This window comes from Exophiala oligosperma, assembly GCF_000835515.1.
Source record: "Exophiala oligosperma strain CBS 72588 unplaced genomic scaffold supercont1.6, whole genome shotgun sequence".
Lineage (NCBI taxonomy): Eukaryota > Fungi > Ascomycota > Eurotiomycetes > Chaetothyriales > Herpotrichiellaceae > Exophiala > Exophiala oligosperma.
Window position 1 is genome coordinate 1,679,434 of NW_015622823.1, and position 18,702 is coordinate 1,698,135.

General features: G+C 51.7%; 6 protein-coding genes across 6 annotated transcripts; all 6 read left to right on the forward strand.

Moving 5' to 3' along the window:
* Window positions 1-1,329: 1,329 nt before the first annotated feature.
* PV06_07034 (uncharacterized protein) lies at window positions 1,330-2,528 on the forward strand (the record flags this gene model as incomplete). The annotated part of the gene is made up of 3 exons (XM_016408219.1): window positions 1,330-1,715; window positions 1,737-2,290; window positions 2,356-2,528. 3 exons carry the CDS (start codon window positions 1,330-1,332, stop codon window positions 2,526-2,528), a joined length of 1,113 nt encoding a protein of 370 aa, XP_016261699.1.
* Window positions 2,529-2,857: 329 nt separating this feature from the next.
* Window positions 2,858-6,301, forward strand: PV06_07035 (uncharacterized protein). The gene has a single exon (XM_016408220.1). It carries the CDS (start codon window positions 3,256-3,258, stop codon window positions 6,073-6,075), a length of 2,820 nt encoding a protein of 939 aa, XP_016261700.1. The 5' UTR covers window positions 2,858-3,255; the 3' UTR covers window positions 6,076-6,301.
* Window positions 6,302-6,500: 199 nt separating this feature from the next.
* Window positions 6,501-10,044, forward strand: PV06_07036 (uncharacterized protein). The gene is made up of 2 exons (XM_016408221.1): window positions 6,501-6,704; window positions 6,766-10,044. The coding sequence occupies exons 1-2, from the start codon at window positions 6,672-6,674 to the stop codon at window positions 9,268-9,270; spliced, it is 2,538 nt and encodes an 845-aa protein (XP_016261701.1). The 5' UTR covers window positions 6,501-6,671; the 3' UTR covers window positions 9,271-10,044.
* Window positions 10,045-10,300: 256 nt separating this feature from the next.
* On the forward strand, window positions 10,301-12,424 carry PV06_07037 (uncharacterized protein; the record flags this gene model as incomplete). Its single annotated transcript, XM_016408222.1, has 4 exons — window positions 10,301-10,537; window positions 10,604-10,913; window positions 10,958-11,372; window positions 11,425-12,424. The coding sequence occupies 4 exons, from the start codon at window positions 10,301-10,303 to the stop codon at window positions 12,422-12,424; spliced, it is 1,962 nt and encodes a 653-aa protein (XP_016261702.1).
* Window positions 12,425-12,784: 360 nt separating this feature from the next.
* On the forward strand, window positions 12,785-14,530 carry PV06_07038 (di-trans,poly-cis-decaprenylcistransferase). The gene has a single exon (XM_016408223.1). It carries the CDS (start codon window positions 13,065-13,067, stop codon window positions 14,361-14,363), a length of 1,299 nt encoding a protein of 432 aa, XP_016261703.1. The 5' UTR covers window positions 12,785-13,064; the 3' UTR covers window positions 14,364-14,530.
* Window positions 14,531-17,149: 2,619 nt separating this feature from the next.
* Window positions 17,150-18,207, forward strand: PV06_07039 (uncharacterized protein; the record flags this gene model as incomplete). Its single annotated transcript, XM_016408224.1, has 4 exons — window positions 17,150-17,519; window positions 17,575-17,633; window positions 17,724-17,998; window positions 18,051-18,207. 4 exons carry the CDS (start codon window positions 17,150-17,152, stop codon window positions 18,205-18,207), a joined length of 861 nt encoding a protein of 286 aa, XP_016261704.1.
* Window positions 18,208-18,702: the final 495 nt, after the last annotated feature.

Sequence of the window (18,702 nt, forward strand, 5' to 3'; positions counted from 1 at the left end):
GCCGCACAAAAATATCGACTCACATTTGCAGACGTTTTGTAGTGGCCAAGTTTAGAACTTTTTTCGAGCAGGTTGTCCAGATCAGTGGTCTCGCTTCTGATGAGATGCCTTGGTACGGTGAGCCAGCTGGTGACTTCGAAACCCGAGACAGTCCGGCACGAAGTGCATGCGTCAAGGCCAGCTTCGAATTTCCCATTATCTGATGTCAGTGCCTCATCGCCTGGTCTCGAGATCAAAAGCATGATATTTCGGCAGTGACAGGCTGCAGTGAGCTGTTGACTCGGCGATTCTTTGGACAAATTCCGGCTATCAGCTGATATGTCCTGAACAGCTTTGTCCTCGACAAGCCCGCTTTCCCTCCCTTTCCAATGTCTGTCCATGCCCACCAGTCGGCCGTGGTTGATCCATCCAACAGCTCCACCATCACCTTTCACATCGTCCACCCACAGTTGTACTCGATTCAGTCTGCCATCCAAACCTTTACCATCCATGAGGTGTAGCAAGCCAGTGGCGACTTCCCACTCCTCGACCCTGGTTCCTTTGTCGATGTTGATGGCACTGGCACCGCATCGCTTGCAAAACCACCTCTGGCAAGTCGACGAAGAGTCATATCTGACAAGATGACCACTGGCCAAGATCTCAGGTACAGGCAATGGTATTACTGCCCATGTTGCAAACAGCAGCCCCGTTGAATGCCTACACGAATCACAATGACAGAGTGAAGACTTTAGAGGAAACGCGGCGTATGGTATGTCCAAGGGAAAGGAAACTAGTTGACAATGACATCGTATGTGGACTTGGACCAGCTGAGAAGTGTTCCCAGTGTTGGTCGACATGGTCCATCACGAGTTCAACTGCTTTTGGTGTATCTCAAAGGGTGGAATGATAGCGAGCACGATGTTTGCATCATCGATACAATAATCTATTTCAAAGCTGTTTGAAGGGCCTTTGGTTTCATCATTGCTCGTGCAATTGACCCGAAGGGCGTAAAAATGCGGGGCATAAGGCTGCGGATTGAAGTATGACGGTTTATCGCGGCCGACAAGGCTAGCCCCAGCATCTCCGCGAGTCCTAGCCTGTAGTTCGCAGGGAATGGCCTGCCACAACCACAACACACGATACTTGTAATTGCGTCTACCTGTGGTCTAGATTCCCTGGCCAGAGCCTACATCAACTGCCAAGTACCGGAGTTGAGCACCATATATACTTAGACAACAGTTGACTACGGACTTGTCCGGGCAGCATCACCAGGGCAGTCTGATTGATATATTATGGCCTCCTTGCGAACCCTTCCCGGTGTGGGACTGACATTCCTTTGCAAGTGGAACTATGACTGATATCCTACGAACCACGTCGGACGGCCACCAGGAGATCAGAACTGGGCTAGGTTGGCGCAAGGTTCTGTCTCCCACGAGCAATGAGGCTACGACGGAACTTCCTGTGATTGATATTGAGGACACAATTCATCCTGACGTGGAGTGCCGCAGGGCTGTTGCAAAGAAGATATGTGCTGCTGCTGAAAGGACAGGGTTTTTCTATATAACTAACCATGGAGTCTCCAACCCCTTGATTGAGTCTATCTTCGATGAGGCAAGACGGTTCTGTCATGAATTGACCCTCGAGGAGAAGATGGAGTTGGATACGGAGAAACACGATCATTATTATGGCTACTATCCAATCAAGCTCAACCCGAATCAGCCTTCGGGAGCAAGTGAGTGAGGTTTCCTGTCGTCCAGACGTCAGCTGACGCTGAAAGAACTAAATGAAAGCATCAATTATGGTTACGAGCCGTCAACCGATCCTGATGCCGCAGACGTCACCAATAATGGCGATAACTGGTGGCCTTCCGAGGAGCGTCTACCCGGGCATAGGCGCATGGTCAAGTCGTTCATGTCGGAAGTGTTGAAACTAAGCAGACGCTTGCTGAGAATGTTTGCTTTGGGTCTGGGCCTCGACGAACATGCATTTGACTATCTTGCGACTCGGCCATATTCGATTCTCAAGCTGGCGCATTATCCAGGCACGATCGAGGGATCAGAGGAGCCCTCTGCAATTCGGCCTCACACAGACTACGAGATTCTCACACTCCTGTTGCAGGACAACATACCCTCTCTCGAAGTCTTGTCAAACACTGGCCAGTGGATCCAGGCCAAACCGATCCCAGGGACGTTCGTAGTAAATATCGGTGACACCATGGCGATGCTCACCAACGGGCTGTTCATGTCGACCATGCATCGAGTGCTGAATACTTCGCGACGCACTCGTTACTCGGTACCCTTTTTCTTGGGTGGTAAGACTAAGACACCTGCCAAACAACACTTTCGTTGAGACGTGCCACTGACTTTGCTACATTAGCGAATCAAGACGCAGTGATCAAGGCGCTGGACAAATACGTGACTCCAGATAATCCCGCAAAGTTCCAGCCCATGACTTCGGGAGAGTACATTCGTCGGGGGCTGCAAGCGGTCTATTCGAAGCCAAACACCGAGGTTATTTATGAAACCATCGAGATTAAGGCCCTCGGATGAGGGTTTTCCATGTGAAAGACGGTGTTTGGGAGGTCATAAGGCTGCTGTATATTTGTACTCTGTATGGGACGGACATTTGATATCGACCAGGCGTCCATGTATCAACATACACCTCTGTTGTTTGCAATTACTTGTACACAAAGCAGCCCTACGAATACCGAGCAACTGTACGGTAAAATAAGGACAAGGATTCGACGATGAAAATGGTGTCATCGTGTAATCGTGGCCGATCGGACGGATCCGAGGAAATTCATTAGTACAAGTAGTCGCTTAGTGGCTTGTGGCTTGTGGCGGCATCAATCAAAACAAGGCAAACTGCATCTGTCTCCAACACAACCTTGAGTTCCATACACTCGACATCATCATCATCATCCTCCACCACCACCAGACAGGCTTCTGCCTCGTAAACCTCGTATTCCCCCCTTGTTCTGTTACACAAGAATTTGACACTTTCTTGCCTATTTCTTCGAGTGTGCATATGATCCATCATGCAGTTCTTATAACATAACTTCACTTCGTGTGTTGTTGTTGTTGTTGTTGTGCCACTCACCAGACTACAACCTACACCTACAGATACACCTGCGATCTAATCTGGTTATTTCCCAAACTGAATAACGCCATCTGCATCCTTTCCGCCCTTGCATTACATTCCTATTCTCGCCACAAACTTTTCGATACCTCGTCGCTCTTCAGCACACCCTGAATCCTGACCTCTTGCTCTCTCATAATGGATCCCTACGATAATGCAGACATCGATCCTTTACAATCAGGCTATCCCTCTAGCTCCACAACAACACCCTTCCGCCTAGACGAAGGCTTTTCCGAAGACACCATGAGTCAAGATGAGAACGGGCGGAACAATTTTGCGGCCATGGCTGCTCGATTTCAAGAATGGGTGATGGCTCAAAACGAAGAGTCTCGAGCAGAGATTGCATACGAAGTGCTGCGTACTCTTCGGACGTCGAATATTGCTGCGGTCGTTGATCGTTTGACTCCCCTGCTGCACATGGACCCAGTGGAAAAGCTGCCGGCGGAAATCACTGGCTCCATATTCTCATACCTAGATGCCAACACCTTGTTGACCGCCTCCCTCGCGTCGCGGACTTGGAGAGCTCGTGTCATGGACCCCATGCTCTGGCTAGCTCTGTACAAGAATCAGGGATGGCTATACGATAAGAAGGAAGTCGATGCTTTCGAACATGCACACAATTCGCTCGTCAGACATGAATTCAAAAGAGCGCGCGGACAGACTCATGGCCAACCCTTGCTTAAGAAGCGCGCCACCTCAGATTGGCTTGAATCAAGGCCACGTAAGGTGTCGGCGGATGTATCTTCCTGGCGTGAACAGCATGGGATGGTGGAGGCAGACACAGACACCAGATCAGAACCCGACGATCAAGAGATGCAAGATGCCCCGAATAGCATTCAGAATTCTCCTCAACGACCAAATAAAAGATCGAGTTCGGAGTCAGAGGATGAGATGGATTATAAACCGGAGCCAACGAATACCAAGGACGAAGATAACAAAGCTATCGACAATCCCGATCCTCCCGCCAAGTCCAGCTTGACTGTAACTGACTCCGGTGGAAGGGACAGATTGAATTGGCTGCATTTGTATATGCAACGGCAGAAGCTGGAACACAATTGGACTAGAGGCCTATACACAACGTTTGAGCTCCCCCATCCCGACCACCCGAACGAAGCGCACACCGAATGTGTCTACACCATCCAATTCTTCGGTAAATGGTTGGTCAGCGGCAGTCGAGACAAAACATTGCGTGTATGGGATCTCGAGACCAGACGGCTACGGGGAAAGCCTCTAGTTGGTCACTCTCAATCCGTCCTTTGTCTTCAGTTCGACCCCACCGAAGATCAAGACGTGATCATCTCTGGTAGCAGTGATGCAAGTGTGGTGATATGGCGCTTCTCTACCGGGCAAAAGATTCATGAAATCCCATCCGCCCATGAGGAATCTGTGCTTAACCTCAGATTCGACAAACGATATCTGGTGACATGTTCTAAAGATCGACGAATCAAGATATGGAATCGACAGGCCCTCACTGCCACAGACGAGGACTACCCCAAAGTGGAGCGTACAGGTACAGCACGGGTGCCTTCGTACATTGTCAACACGACCGACATGGAGCCTTCGCTTTTGGAGGCCAGAATGGCCAACGGTACAATCCGAGCCTTGAAACCGTACATGCTTCTATTGACCCTAGAAGGTCACAACGCTGCAGTCAACGCCATCCAGATCATCGGAGACCTGATCGTTTCTGCATCTGGTGATAGGTTGATCAAGGTGTGGAACGCCAAGAATGGCAGAGTGTTGCGGACTTTACAAGGGCATCAGAAGGGTATCGCATGTGTCCAATTCGACGGGAAGCGTATCGTGAGTGGTAGTAGTGACAACACCGTTCGCATATACGACCCGACTACTGGCGCAGAGGTTGCAGAGTTGAAGGGCCACCATAACTTGGTGCGCACCATTCAAGCTGGATTTGGGGACTTGCCTGGAAGCGATGACGACAATGATAGCCAAGCAAGAGCAGCCGAACGACAGTTTCTTGCTGACCTGGCCAGTGGCAAGGTGATCGATGACAGAAATTTTCTTCGAGAAGTCAGGCACGGTGATCACGGCAGTTCCCGTCTCGCTTTTGGATCTAAACTGCCGCCTGGAGGAGGCGGCAGTAAATGGGGACGGATTGTGTCTGGCAGCTATGATCAAACGATCATCATCTGGAGAAAGAATGCCGAAGGTCACTGGGTGATTGGCAAGCAGCTGTTCCAGCATCCGTTCTCTCACACATCACCAACCACTATAAGGATGCGGAGAGTTGCTCGGGCTGTCGTCGCAGATAATGCCGCAGATCCGACTGGTCAACCTGCAACGAATCCTTTTCAGGCGACGGGCAACCTCGGGCCTGGCGGACCTGCTCATCCAGGAGTCATGTCAGCGTCACAAATCGTACAACAGGCCGTCGGCACATCTTTTGCTAGTCTTGGCGCAGGTTTGTCCAACGTTATGGGCGTGGGGAGACTACTAAACCCACCCATCACTGGCCCTCAGAACGGGATAAACCTCAATTCCAACTTTGCTGCAAGTGCGAGTATCAGTGGAACGCCACAAACTATTGCCAACGCTGTTGTTGCACACACCCAGGCAGCGATGTCGCAGGCTGTCCAGCAAGCGCTGAACCAAGCAGTGCAAACCTCACACGGCCAGACTACGGGTTCTCAAAGTCAAGCCCCGCAGAGCGTGGCGAGCAACCAGAACCAACCAAACCCAGCAGCACTGGTACAACTCCCACCTGCTGTGCAGCAAGCACCAGCACCTAATCAACAGCAACAAGTGGCACCCGGACCACCTGTAGCCCATGGACAGCACCCAGAACACCTACCATCTTCTGTGTCCCGAGTGTTCAAATTACAATTTGATGCCCGACGCATTGTCTGTTGCTCACAAGACAGTCGTATCGTTGGTTGGGATTTTGCGAATGGAGATGCTGATGTTATTGAGGCTTCTAAATACTTCATTGGGCCTTGAGTAATGAAGAGGGGTTATTTAGTGCGGGCAAGGGATCATGTTTATGAATGTTCATGACAGCATACTGAATCTGTATTCATATATGAATAGCATTGAGGCTGGGCGAGGATATGTGCATTAGCGCCGAGTTGTGGGTAAACTGCACGTCTATATTGCATGTGTTTAATAGCATTCTATATTGAGTTACGAAATATCTCAGAGTGCTGGTGTTTGTGTAGGAACCTACCTAGGTAGATAGATCTAGGTACGGAGTGCTCATACTCGTATCGCGTTCTATGTTGCTTGATACGATGACTATGCTTGAAGAGGTTGCCTTCTCTGCATCACGTGCCCATCCCGTGATCCGATCGTGTGTGGCGAGAAGTTCAAGGTGCGGAAGCGGGACCAACGAAGAGGATGGAATCACATCATCTACTCGTCGTCGACCTTCCGCCTGCGCTCGCTCATCCCGACAACATCCTAAACCTCGCAGCGTGGCAATCGCGAGGCCATTTAATCCCATCCTGTCTTTCTTGTATCGCAGCCTTCTTTCATTTCTGCCTCACTGTTAGTCTTCTACTTTTCTTGCGGCACCCGCCGCTTTCCTTACCCTCAACATGGCCTTACAGGCTCCGCTGTCTCAACTTCCTGTGAGTACATCACATTTGCCCATTTGCCCGTTGTTCAATGCTAACTATTGTGACCTTTCAGAGCCTGTCCGCACTCGGCCCAGATATCCTGCCTTCACTCTTTACATCTCCGTTGGCCACTCTTCGGCGCCATCGCCTCACGAAACGACGAGCTGAAGGAAACGTCCCGGTCGCGCGGGAATTACACTCGTCTACGAAACAAATTCTTCCTGATTTCATGGCTGCGGTGCCGACAAACAGCTTGCGGTCAGCCCCGCTACTTATCAATGCTCATCGATTACTCCCTATAATGTCACAAAATCTTCGCGCGCCCACAATGCCATTCCAGACCCCTCTTTCAGTCCTTCGACGATCTCTCTCGACAAATACGCCACGAGTTCCGACTCCGACAACTCGCACGCGATCGATGCATACCAGCCGCACGAAGTTGACGCCGACATCTCTCTTATTCGGCCCTCCACGCAGGGGAGGAACTAGTTTCGTGCCTTCAGCTAGACAATTTTCCATGTCGTTCCAACCCGCCAACCAAAACATGCTCGCCCACGCTGAACGAACTGCCAACAATAACCCCACAAGTGCCTCGGCGCAGACGGCTTTCTACTCGGCATTGCTACGGGCAAATATGCCCAAGATCGTCATTGAAAGATATCAGTCCGGTCGTTATGCCTCAAGTCCCGCGGCAGATGCTTCATATCTCAAGGCTCTGCAAATGACTGGCTCTGTGCCTGCTCCTGGAGCGAATGTTCCCGCCGGGGCAATGGCACAAGGTGGTGGACTAAGCCCTGAGAAACTACAAGCGGTCGGCCATGCTGTTGCAGGACAGAACTATGGTGGACAAATGGTCATGCCTGGTAACAAGTCTGGCACCGGCGCGAAAGAGGCACCTCTTTATGTTGTCGTGGAGGAATCATGGGGCGCCACTATTCTCAAATGGGTCAGGACATTCCTCTGGGTTGGTCTTGCCGGTTATTTCCTTTTGGTTATTCTCACTATGGTCGTCGAGTTTACTGGCAGTTTCCGAACGCGGGTCGGGCAGAACAATGAGGTCCAGCCCCAACACCAGACTGTCCGTTTCAATGACGTTCATGGATGCGACGAGGCGAAGGAGGAATTACAAGAATTGGTGGAATTTTTGAAGAACCCCGACAAGTTCAATCGACTAGGTGGCAAACTTCCTAAAGGTGTCCTACTGGTTGGTCCTCCCGGTACTGGCAAAACCATGCTTGCCCGTGCGGTCGCTGGTGAAGCTGGAGTTCCTGTGTTCTACATGTCTGGGTCCGAATTTGACGAACTCTACGTTGGTGTGGGGGCGAAACGTGTTCGAGACCTCTTCTCTCAAGCACGGAACAAGGCTCCTGCTATCATCTTCATCGACGAACTTGATGCTGTTGGAGGAAAAAGGAACGCCCGGGACCCGGCGTATGCCAAACAGACACTCAACCAGTTGCTTACCGAACTGGACGGTTTCAGTCCTAGTACCGGCGTCATCCTTATTGCTGCTACAAACTATCCGGAATCTCTCGACAAAGCACTGACTCGACCTGGTCGTTTCGATCGCCACGTTACCGTTCCCCTGCCAGATGTAAGAGGCCGCATCGAGATCTTGAAGCACCACATGAGGAATATGCCCATTGCCGCAGATGTTGATGCCACCAGCCTCGGTCGTGCAACCAGTGGAATGTCTGGTGCCGAACTCGAGAATCTGTGTAATCAAGCTGCTGTGCATGCCTCTCGAATGAAATACAAAAAGGTCAATGCTCAGAATTTTGAGTGGGCCAGAGACAAGATCTTGTTAGGTGCCGAGAACAAGTCCAGACATATCCGGGAAAAGGACAAGGTGATGACGGCATATCATGAAGCCGGCCATGCGCTGGTAGCCCTTTTCACACCTGGAAGCAAGGAACTCTACAAGATGACCATCGTCCCTCGCGGACATGCTCTCGGCGTGACCCACCAGCTTCCCGAAATGGATGCTGTGAGCTATGCGTACGACCAATATCTTAGCGATATCGACGTGTCGATGGGCGGACGAGCAGCCGAGGAGTTGGTCTATGGTCCGAACAAGGTTTCAAGTGGCATTGCATCAGATGTTCAACAAGCGACACGTGTTGCCTATCACCTCGTTACTCAATTTGGATACTCACCCAAGCTTGGCAACGTCGATCTCCATTCGGATTACAACAACCTATCGAGCGAGACGAAGCAAGAGATTGAGCGTGAAGTCCGTGAGATTGTGGAGGGTGGAAGACAAAGGGCAGACAAAATTGTCAAGGACAAGAGAAAGGAATTGGAGGCTTTGAAAGATGCTCTTCTCGAGTTTGAGACACTGGACAAGGAAGAAATTATGAAGATCCTACGAGGAGAGAAGTTGAAGCGATTGGAAGTTCAATTACAAGAAGAAGAGGAAAAGACCGATAACAACAACGGTGGTCGAGGCAGCCCTCAACCCAAGAAGGAGAAAGAAGTTGGCCCTAAAGGTGGTGTAGGGATCAAGCTTCCCGATGTTCTACTTCCTCAAGGTGGTCGAGCAGGTGAGCAGGAGAGTGCTCGAGTATCCGACAGATGATTGGGATTGAGTGTACTCTTACAGAGCAGGATGGGGTTTTTCTTTGTGCAGATTTAGCGAGGTTATAAGAATGACTCTCTTCTTGAGCAAGTGGAACAATTTCCCTTTTCTTTTTGAGTACCTTTATTCCATAAGTGTACCTGTATGTTTAAAATGTATAGGTGTAGATACTTATGAGGGACAGTTGTCTAGATGCAAACAAAGTACGTCACCCGCTTTGCACCCCCAAGAAAAAGTCCCCCAACGTCGGTTTCGCACAAGTCAACACGATTCGCCAGGCCAAAGCACATTTGTATGTGTGCGGGTCACCTTTCCATCTTAGAGCTATGGCACTTTTCATAGATCTCCTTCCCCAGACTCCTCTCCATAGACACCAATACCAATGCATTGCAACGCCACTCTTCCCTGTCCTTCTGTCTCGTTCTCGGAGCAAGCCAATATCTGGTGGACGTACAGTGATTCTGCGAGTGGCCGACAGTGATTTGGCGGGCTTCCAGGGGCGGTTTGGCAGTTGAGTAACTGGCTGAGGCGTCGTCATTTGGCCTTGCCCTCAATTGTCCCGTACAGTATGTCGAAGAGATACGAACAAAGGGATTCAGCTAGACCGAGATAGGTATCGAGGCTTAGAGTTTGGCCAAGCTCAACCAAGCATTCGTCTGGGCGTGCTTGTCCCGTCTCCACATGCTCCAACTATTGTCTTTTTGAGTGTGTGACATCACAGGCTTACGACGTTGCCGCGACCTCGCAGGTTTCTGTCCCTCTTCCTTGGCTGGCTTTGGATGGTGGTGAGTGCGCGATGTCGCTTTTGTAGCCCCAATGTAGAATTTAATAGGCATTTCTTCTCATCTTATTCTCTTCTTATTCAAATCATCATTCCCCCAAGTCCATCTCGAGCCTTCGATCGAAGGGGCTACATTAGGCAATCCGATTTCGGAGCAGCCATATAACAGTTTCTCACAAAGTCTAGTAGTACCACATTAAGCTCAAAACTCCCCATTCTGGCTGCTGTCAATTTCCAGCGTTAGGCGACATGATCCCGAAGAACATCTTGAGACTATGTCAAAGCGGCGTGTCAGTTAGCGCCGAGTTGGCCAAGAATCCAACTCTGTCCGCTCACGAGGCCGCTGAACAGCTCTTTCATCACGACATTGAAGACGAAAAGGTGACCAAGAAGGTGGCACTGGACGATGAGACGGAGGAAGACCTCAACCAGGCGCTCGCTTGTGGTAGGTGGGGAACGGCAGAGCCGTCCAAATTGTTTCTACGAGTAAGCATCATCTACCCAAGTTAAGCTCTCCTTTTTGGTGACTTTTCATACTGAGGCGAGCACCAGATCTTCCACGATGTCTTGTGTACACTGGAGAAGAATCCACTCGCCGGAGTGTGCTCGCCCTCGCTGATGGGCAGTACCGGTGTGTGCCCACTCACCATCATAGCACCGATACCAGACATCTGTCGGCACATGTCCAATGTCATCGCCCGAGCAGAGGAGGAGGTCTTCCTCGCCACCAATTTCTGGATGCATTCCGAGCCTACCATGTTGATCACCAACTCAATCAAGGAGCTCAACCGCAAAGCCGTCGCGTTGAACAAACGAATGGTCGTCAAGATCATATACGACCGAGGTAGTCCCAAACAGGCGAGTTGTCCAAGAGCAGCCAGATCCTTTTCCCTGCAACTGACAAAGCACAGTTTATCCACAACCACCTCGTGGTAGAACCCAAGACGTATGCCGATCCTAATGGGCCCATTCGTCTACCGCATCCAAACGACATACCCAACATCGACCTCGAGGTCATCAATTACCACCAACCTGTCTTTGGGACTTTCCACTGCAAGTTCATGATTGCAGACCGAAGGATCGCCATCATCCAGAGCAACAACATCCAGGACAATGACAATCTGGAGATGATGTCTCAGTGGGAAGGGCCAATTGTGGATTCATTCTACGACATGGCCCTCATATCCTGGCACAACGCCATGCGTCCTCCCCTCCCTCGCCTGGACAGACCTGCTTCAGGACAACCCACCCCCACATTCGACTCGGACTCTTATGCTACCTTGTTTGACCAAAGTGGGAATTTGAAAGAAGTCTATCATCCGTGAGACACGACACCTGCAGACTTTGATGCGCGCAGACTAACGTGATGACAGGACGGAGACAATGCCCCACGGCCATGAGAATCTGCGCGACCTGGCCGAGGATGGATCACAGACAAGGATGCCAATGCATACATCCAGTGATCCTCACTACGACCCAGACATAAAATCGGAAGTCCTGCGTGCCACAGCTAGCATGCATCCTCGGCAGGGTGAACGGCGCATAGATGCCGTCACTCGCCTCCTGAACACGACCATCCAAAAGGACACCAAGGCCAGCGCGCCAGACATCTCCCCCGCCGATGCCATGACGCCTTTTATTCCCCTTCCCAGGCACGACCCCGTCCCCATGGCCATGGTGTGCAGGGAGCCGTGTGGCAAGCCGGGCAAGGGCTCGTTGCATACTCCGCAAGACGAAGCGTTTGCGTCGGCCCTCCGCCACGCCGAGCGGTCCGTCTTCATCCAAACCCCAAACTTGAACGCCGAAGATCTTATCCCGGAAATCGTCAAGGCGTGTCGTCGCGGTGTGCACGTGGAGTACTGGTACTGTCTCGGGTACAATGACGCGGGTGAGTTGCTGCCGGGTCAGAATGGTCACAACGAGATGATCGCGCACGGCTTCTACGAGGAGCTCGAACAGCAGTACCACCAGAACCTGGACATCCACGCCTACGTGGCCAAGGACCAGGTCCACCCGATCCACAACAAGTTCAAGAAGCGGTCCTGTCACATCAAGATCATGCTCGTGGACGGGCACATCGCCATCCAAGGGAACGGCAACCAGGACACGCAGAGCTGGTACCACAGTCAAGAGATCAACGTCATGTGTGACAGCGCGTTGATCGTGGGCAAGTGGATGGAAGGGTTGAGGCAGAATGAGAATACTCACGTCTACGGCAAGGTCGAAAAGGACGGGCCTGATTCTGGGTGCTGGAAGGATCCCCAAACTGGGCGGCAGGCCGAAGGAGCCATCGGCGTCGACCCCGGCAAGTTTGCCTGGGCCAGAGGCTTCATTGGCGCCGTGCAGCGAGTCCGTGGTGTCGGTGGGTTTTAGGAGCGGCTCTACCTACGACGTCTTTGCTTTGCGCGAGAATAATTAATTCCGTACCATGGATAAGAATGAAAGATTGGCTTGTAGAGGCACAGGCTGCTCGTGAAGCTGCCCACAGTACAGTATCCCGCAGATCAGGCTTGGGATATTATCAGTTTCCCCCCCCTTCCCCCCCGTAAAGCCCCCAGTGGCTCTGGCGTCCAGCCTAAATCCCGGCCCCCACGGCCGGTGGGATCAGGCTGAACAAGAGCGGCATCAGTAATAATAATTCCCAAACCTTGGCAGGGAAGCCTTCTCTGTCCTGTCTTAAAAGCGGCACCTTCTCGTCCCCGTAAGGCTTGAAGGCGTGCCCAGAGCTCGGAGCCACGACCATTGCGTGTGCTGCCGAGTATGTACAAGTACTGACTTTAGGTATTAACCTACAATAGATTGTTGCCTGCAGAGTACTCTTCAGCTGGATCCTTACATTCTTTGTTGATTGCTCTCGACCGTGTCCTCCTGTCCATTCTCGAGTTCTCTATGCCACTCTTTCTCTATACCTAGGATCCTCCTCGTACGGGCCTCGCCCTTTTCTTGGGCACACCCTCTCTGCCTGCCCTCTCTGTCCGAAGAGACCTTCGACCCGACTCAAAACGACGACATAATGACCTCCAGACACATGTCCCACCTTCGCCGGTGGCTCATGTCTTCGCCTCCCGCAGAGTGGGCCCTGAACCAACTCCGGGAACTGCTCATAGGCGCCCTGCGTCAAGGGCCGATGCCGAAACATGTGGCCTTTGTGATGGACGGGAACAGGCGGTACGCCAAAACCCACATGATAGAGACGGTCGAAGGGCACAATCTGGGGTTCGAGGCTCTGGCCAAGATTTTGGAGGTCTGTTACAAGTCGGGCGTCACCCACGTCACCATCTACGCCTTCAGCATCGAGAACTTCAAGCGGACAAAGTACGAGGTCGACGCACTCATGGACATGGCCAAGATCAAATTGAAACAACTCGTGCAGCACGGGGAGCTGCTCGACCGGTACAGTGCCCGGATACGGGTCCTCGGACAGAGGGAACTGATCAAGCCTGATGTTCTCGAGGCGGTGGATCGAGCGGTCGAGCTGACGTCCCACAATCGCGGATGCGTGTTGAACATTTGCTTCCCCTACACGAGCAGAGAAGAAATCACGACGGCGATCCGGGATACCGTCGAAGAATACTCGATACCTCTACCGCCGGAACCGGAAGTGGCAAGAAGTCCTTTCAGGGAAGAGAGAATAGCCAGTACGATACGGACACAGCAGCAACGACAACAAGACCGCCAACACCAGAAAATCATCTCGGAGCAGGCAAAGTCCTCTTCATACCTCCAACCGCCACATATGCGAGGGTTACAGTCGCAATCACAATCGCCGTCATCCAGTTCGAGCACGACTTCGTTATCCTCGTACTCGCATTCCGATCAGGATCACGAACACGAACTCGACACGTCGTCCGTATCTACCTCGACAACGTTACATCAGGACGACAACGCCACCACGACCAGTTCACCACCACCCGAGTTCACTTCGCTTTCCCCCGAAACCAAACCACAGTCGCCGTCGTCTGGTGAGCATCAGACTCAGTCTTCGACAACGTACCCTTCCCCCGAGCTGATCACTGCCGAAACACTCAATTCCCACATGTACACTGCCGACGACCCGCCTATAGACTTGCTCGTCCGGACGAGTGGGGTCCTCAGGTTGAGTGATTTCATGTTGTGGCAGTGTACGCAAGACACCCAGATCGTCTTTTTGGATGTCTTGTGGCCGGACTTTGATCTGTGGAGTTTCTTGCCTGTTTTGTGGGAGTGGCAGTGGCGTGTGAGAAAGACTCGAGCTGCTTTTGTTTCGGAGGAAGAGACTCGCGGTGAGAAAGAACGGGAAAGAATGAATGGTGTCAAGTTACGAGTTGGTTGAGGTCGACATCGGAAGGGACGAGGCTCCTTTGGGAAGGTAGAGCAAAAGATGACGGACTAAGTGGTCAAGAATGCCTTGGTGTCTAGGTGTGTTGCTTGAAATTCCATGAGTACCCTTTCAAAGGTCAAGATCGACCAACCTGTCAGATTCGTCGATCTCTTTCTTGCCCCCCTCCCCTTTGTCCTCATTGGTATGTGTTGTGTTTTCTGTTTGCTATTCTGATCCAGACTCGGGGCTTTGTGTGTGTGTGTGTGTGTGTGTGTGTGTGTGTGTGTGTGTGAGCGTGTGCCATTGTGAGTAAGAGTGACGCCTATGTAGTTGCTTTTCCTTTCCCAGATCCTGATTGAACTGTGATGAATCGTTAGGGGTGAGCACATGTGAGTTGTCACGAGTTGTGTGCGTGTCCTTCTAGTATGCACCATTCCTCACGATTCACTTTGCGAGGGTTCTCACGTCTTTCCCCCCTTTTGTTCTATTATTGTGTATGTGCTTTTGTTTACCTGCTTTGTTACTCTGTTGCATATTGCCTTGTTGACCATTGTGAGCCATTGTACGTATTGTTTATGGTGTGATGGTCGCCTATTCTGCTTGGTTACTTTTTCTTCTTCCCCAATCACGTTCTCTCTCTCACTCTCTCTCTCACACACACACACACACACACACACACACACACACACACGAGTGTGAGTGAGTGTGTGTGAGCAAAGACGCGTTAATGATCGAGGTCGGTAAGTGACGGTTACGACTGTACAACTCCCGGGTACTTCACGTTCTCTTACTCTGTATTGGTTGTTCACCAGACCTACCGCTTGGCGGGACGAGTGAGTGAGGCAGTTGATTCATCTGGTGTGCTAGAGCAGCGACTTTCGTAGTCACTAAACGATTAATTGGTGTCATCGTCGACATATAAATATCCGTCGCGATCTTTTGGTTTTTTGGGGTTTTTCTTTCCTTCTCATCACAACAGAGCAGAACAACACTCAACAGAACAACAGCAACAGTACAAGGAACCCCTTCTCTCTTCGTCGATGTGATGAGATACTTTTGTATATCATTGCATCGATGGAGGGGGAAAGGGGGGGGAGTCACCACATACCAAAGAACTCTCTTTACACGACAACAACACGCAACACGACCACTTCCACAACTCACCTCACACAACATATCACATCACATCACAATACTCAAGGACAGCAGCACAAACAACAACAACAACATGATGCACAGACAGCATCCCAATACATGTGCACACTGTCCTCAAATGTCATACTCCGTACAACCCTCCTGAAGGAGTTCATGACATTTATTATCTTGTGATATTCGGTACACACTCAAAACACCTGTACCACAACCAACAATACATTCATGACAAATGAATGTAAAAAATATATATATGATTTCAACCAAAGAAAGGGGACATGGCCAGCACACTCCGCGGGGAAACAACAACAACGACAACTCGCAAAACATCACCACCTTGTGTTGTTGTTGTTGTTGTTGTTCTCGGGCAAGGTTGGCGCAAATACACTGTAACCGAACCTTGTGTTTGTGTCTGCGCTTGCGAAATTTCTCCCATTTCTTCAACGAGGAGCGGCCTTGTCCCTTGGGCAGACGCGCCGATGGTTGTTGCCCTGTCCTTGCCTGAGCTTGGGGGGCGAAGAACCCATCAGAAGGAGAAGAAGAGGAGAATTGAGGTGCGCGCCGTCATGCGGCACGGGGTTGGTGCGGTCGTACTTCGACCTAGACGCACCTTGTGTTTCGAATGGCGTCTTGAGGTCGCCACTCTGTTCCCCGCCTCCCCTCTCTTTCATTCTTCCCCCCTGTCTCGGTCACGCTACAGCCGAAGCAGCGACAACAACAGCAGCAACATCAGCAACTTGTTCTCGGCCTTGCTCGACATCCGCTCCTCCCGTCTTTCTGTTCCTCGTCTCTTCATTGAGAGCAAATGTCGAGATTGAGAGAGTTCCTGGCGCTTTGGAGGAGAGGCGGTTGGTTCACCGCTTCAGGACATGGATACTTCTCTCTCCCCTTGCCGGGGCTGGCATTGAAAAGGTGTGCCTGGCCCTCCGCATGTTCCAGGCAGTTCAGGGGAAATCACGAAGAGCTTCTGTCAAGGCTGCTGTGCGGAAAACCATGGGCCCTTCCTTCGGTCCATATTCTTTTGGTTCCGACAAAGAATCATACTCGGCACCTTCTCAGAATGGGCCACGTTCGACACATGCACACACACACAGACAATACGCCCGCACGCACAATGATGACGTATTGATGTGGTTGTGGTGATGTTGTCGAAACAAATATATCTCTGTATGGGATATATATATATATATAAAAACCAAAATCCTTCGAGGATATCTTGTCGACAAGAAGGGTATTGTTCAGAGAAGAGCTGGCGCCGTGGGTGACGGCGAATACCGCCTCATTGCGGTGTGGTCGCCTGCCTGCTGCCTGGGTCTCGGATCGTCAGAACGACGAGGTGAGAACTCCGTTCCTCCCATTTCTGGGGACGAATGCGATTGCGTCGATGGAGGCTTGTCCTTTATTGGCGCGTCCGGTTTGTCTATGGCCCTGCTGGCGACCTTGCCAGCGACGTCATGAGGGAATCGAGTGTCCCACACTCTCTCGTTGGGACGCGTTCATGTTCGAGTACCTCCCTGGCGGTGTGTGGCTGCCCCTCGGCGATGCGACAGGCCCGACAGATGTACTCAAGATGTTACATCTAGTCTCGGGTCGGTCTGCCAAGTTCCAGCTGAAGGGGGCCTGGGTGACCATTCGTGTCATCCGTGATGGCAATGATATTGGGACGCTGGACGGGGCCTCCACTGCCTCCCCCTACACCACCGACGCCGGCCATGCCCATCGACCCACGGTTCCTCCTCCTCCGCCTCTTCTCCCGCGGTCGTCCCCCACCGCTGGTGATCTCTCAATCGGTCCACGGTTGTGACTCTGTCGCCTCCTTTCCCCTCCGACATTCGTGGTCTTCCTTTTCTCGAGCAGAAACGGAAGCCGGGGAGAGTTACGCGACGAAGGAACAGAGTGGGAAACTATGTCGGATCGAAGAATCAGAGTCGCCGACGCCCTTCCGGTTGTCTTCCCGTTCGGGAAGATACCAACATGTCGACAAGTCTTACCCTGGCGTGAACGCCCTTTGCCACTGTAAGTCTGAACATCTTTGCGCAAAACGGTCTTTCCTCTGACAAAGTCTTTCAAGCACAGACCGTGTCCATCGGCCGTTATGAAAGGTTCTACCAATGGGCATCGACCTCAAGGGTGCCGGCGGGAAGCATGGAGCGAGAGAGAGAAAGACAGGTCTCCTGGTGGTGTAGAGAAAGAGAGGACCATGACATGGAGATCGGCTAGGGGGTCGAGGACATCGATGTGGGCACATTTCGCCTCGTTTTGTTCCTGTCCCTCCCTCCTCCTCCCCATTGGGGTCCTTCTGCTGCTGCTGCTGCTGCTGCTGCTCCATTTTGGGGGGTTTGTCCTGCTCCTCCTCCTCTTCCATCGGGGGTCCCCCTCTCTTCCCCTGCCCATTGGGGGCCTGGCTTCTTCTTCCTCACGTTTCGCCTTTGGCTGCCTTCATCATCACCTCGACGGGACGCGTTCATGTTCGAGAGATGGCCTCCACCGACGGCGTATGGATCCTTCCTCTCGGAAGATGGTCTCGTCAGCACTACAGAGATAAAGAGAAGGAGACGGACCCATCGACACGCAAAGCATGAGCGACGAGGAGATTCCGGCACTCTTTACTTCAGAAGGAGAGGCCGCAAAGGGTGTTGAGGACGATGTCAAGGATGAGGACGAAGACAACGACAACGAGAAGGACGAACCCATGGGTGATTAGGAGACGAGTCACTTCCTCGCTCTTCCTTCTCCCCATTGGGTGCTTCGTCCGCCCCTTCTCCTCCTCCTCCCTCATCCGGGTGCGCCCTTCTCCCCCTCCCCTGCCCACTGTTTCGGTCGACCACTTCCGACTCCGCGATCGTGTTGAGTGGTGGTGGTAGTGGCACCAAAGGTGTTTCAGATCGCGGTATTCCGGGTTGTCCGCAATGAACTGACAGGTCGACAATCAATACCTCGAGTCTGAGGAGATGGGTGATTCACGCACAGGGGAAGCAGGAGAGTGATGTTTCCACCGAAACACCATCATTGACGAAGCCGAACTCAAGTGTCGGGTTACCAACGGTAATGTTTTCTTCCGACACAAAAGGATCAAATGAAATAAGTACAAGGCAATGAAAGCACAATTTCTTTTTTCGAACTCTTTTTTTTCCTTTTCTTGTCTTTTCGTAGTCATGTACACCATAATGGTGCTGAGGGTAGTCGTGATCGTAATCAT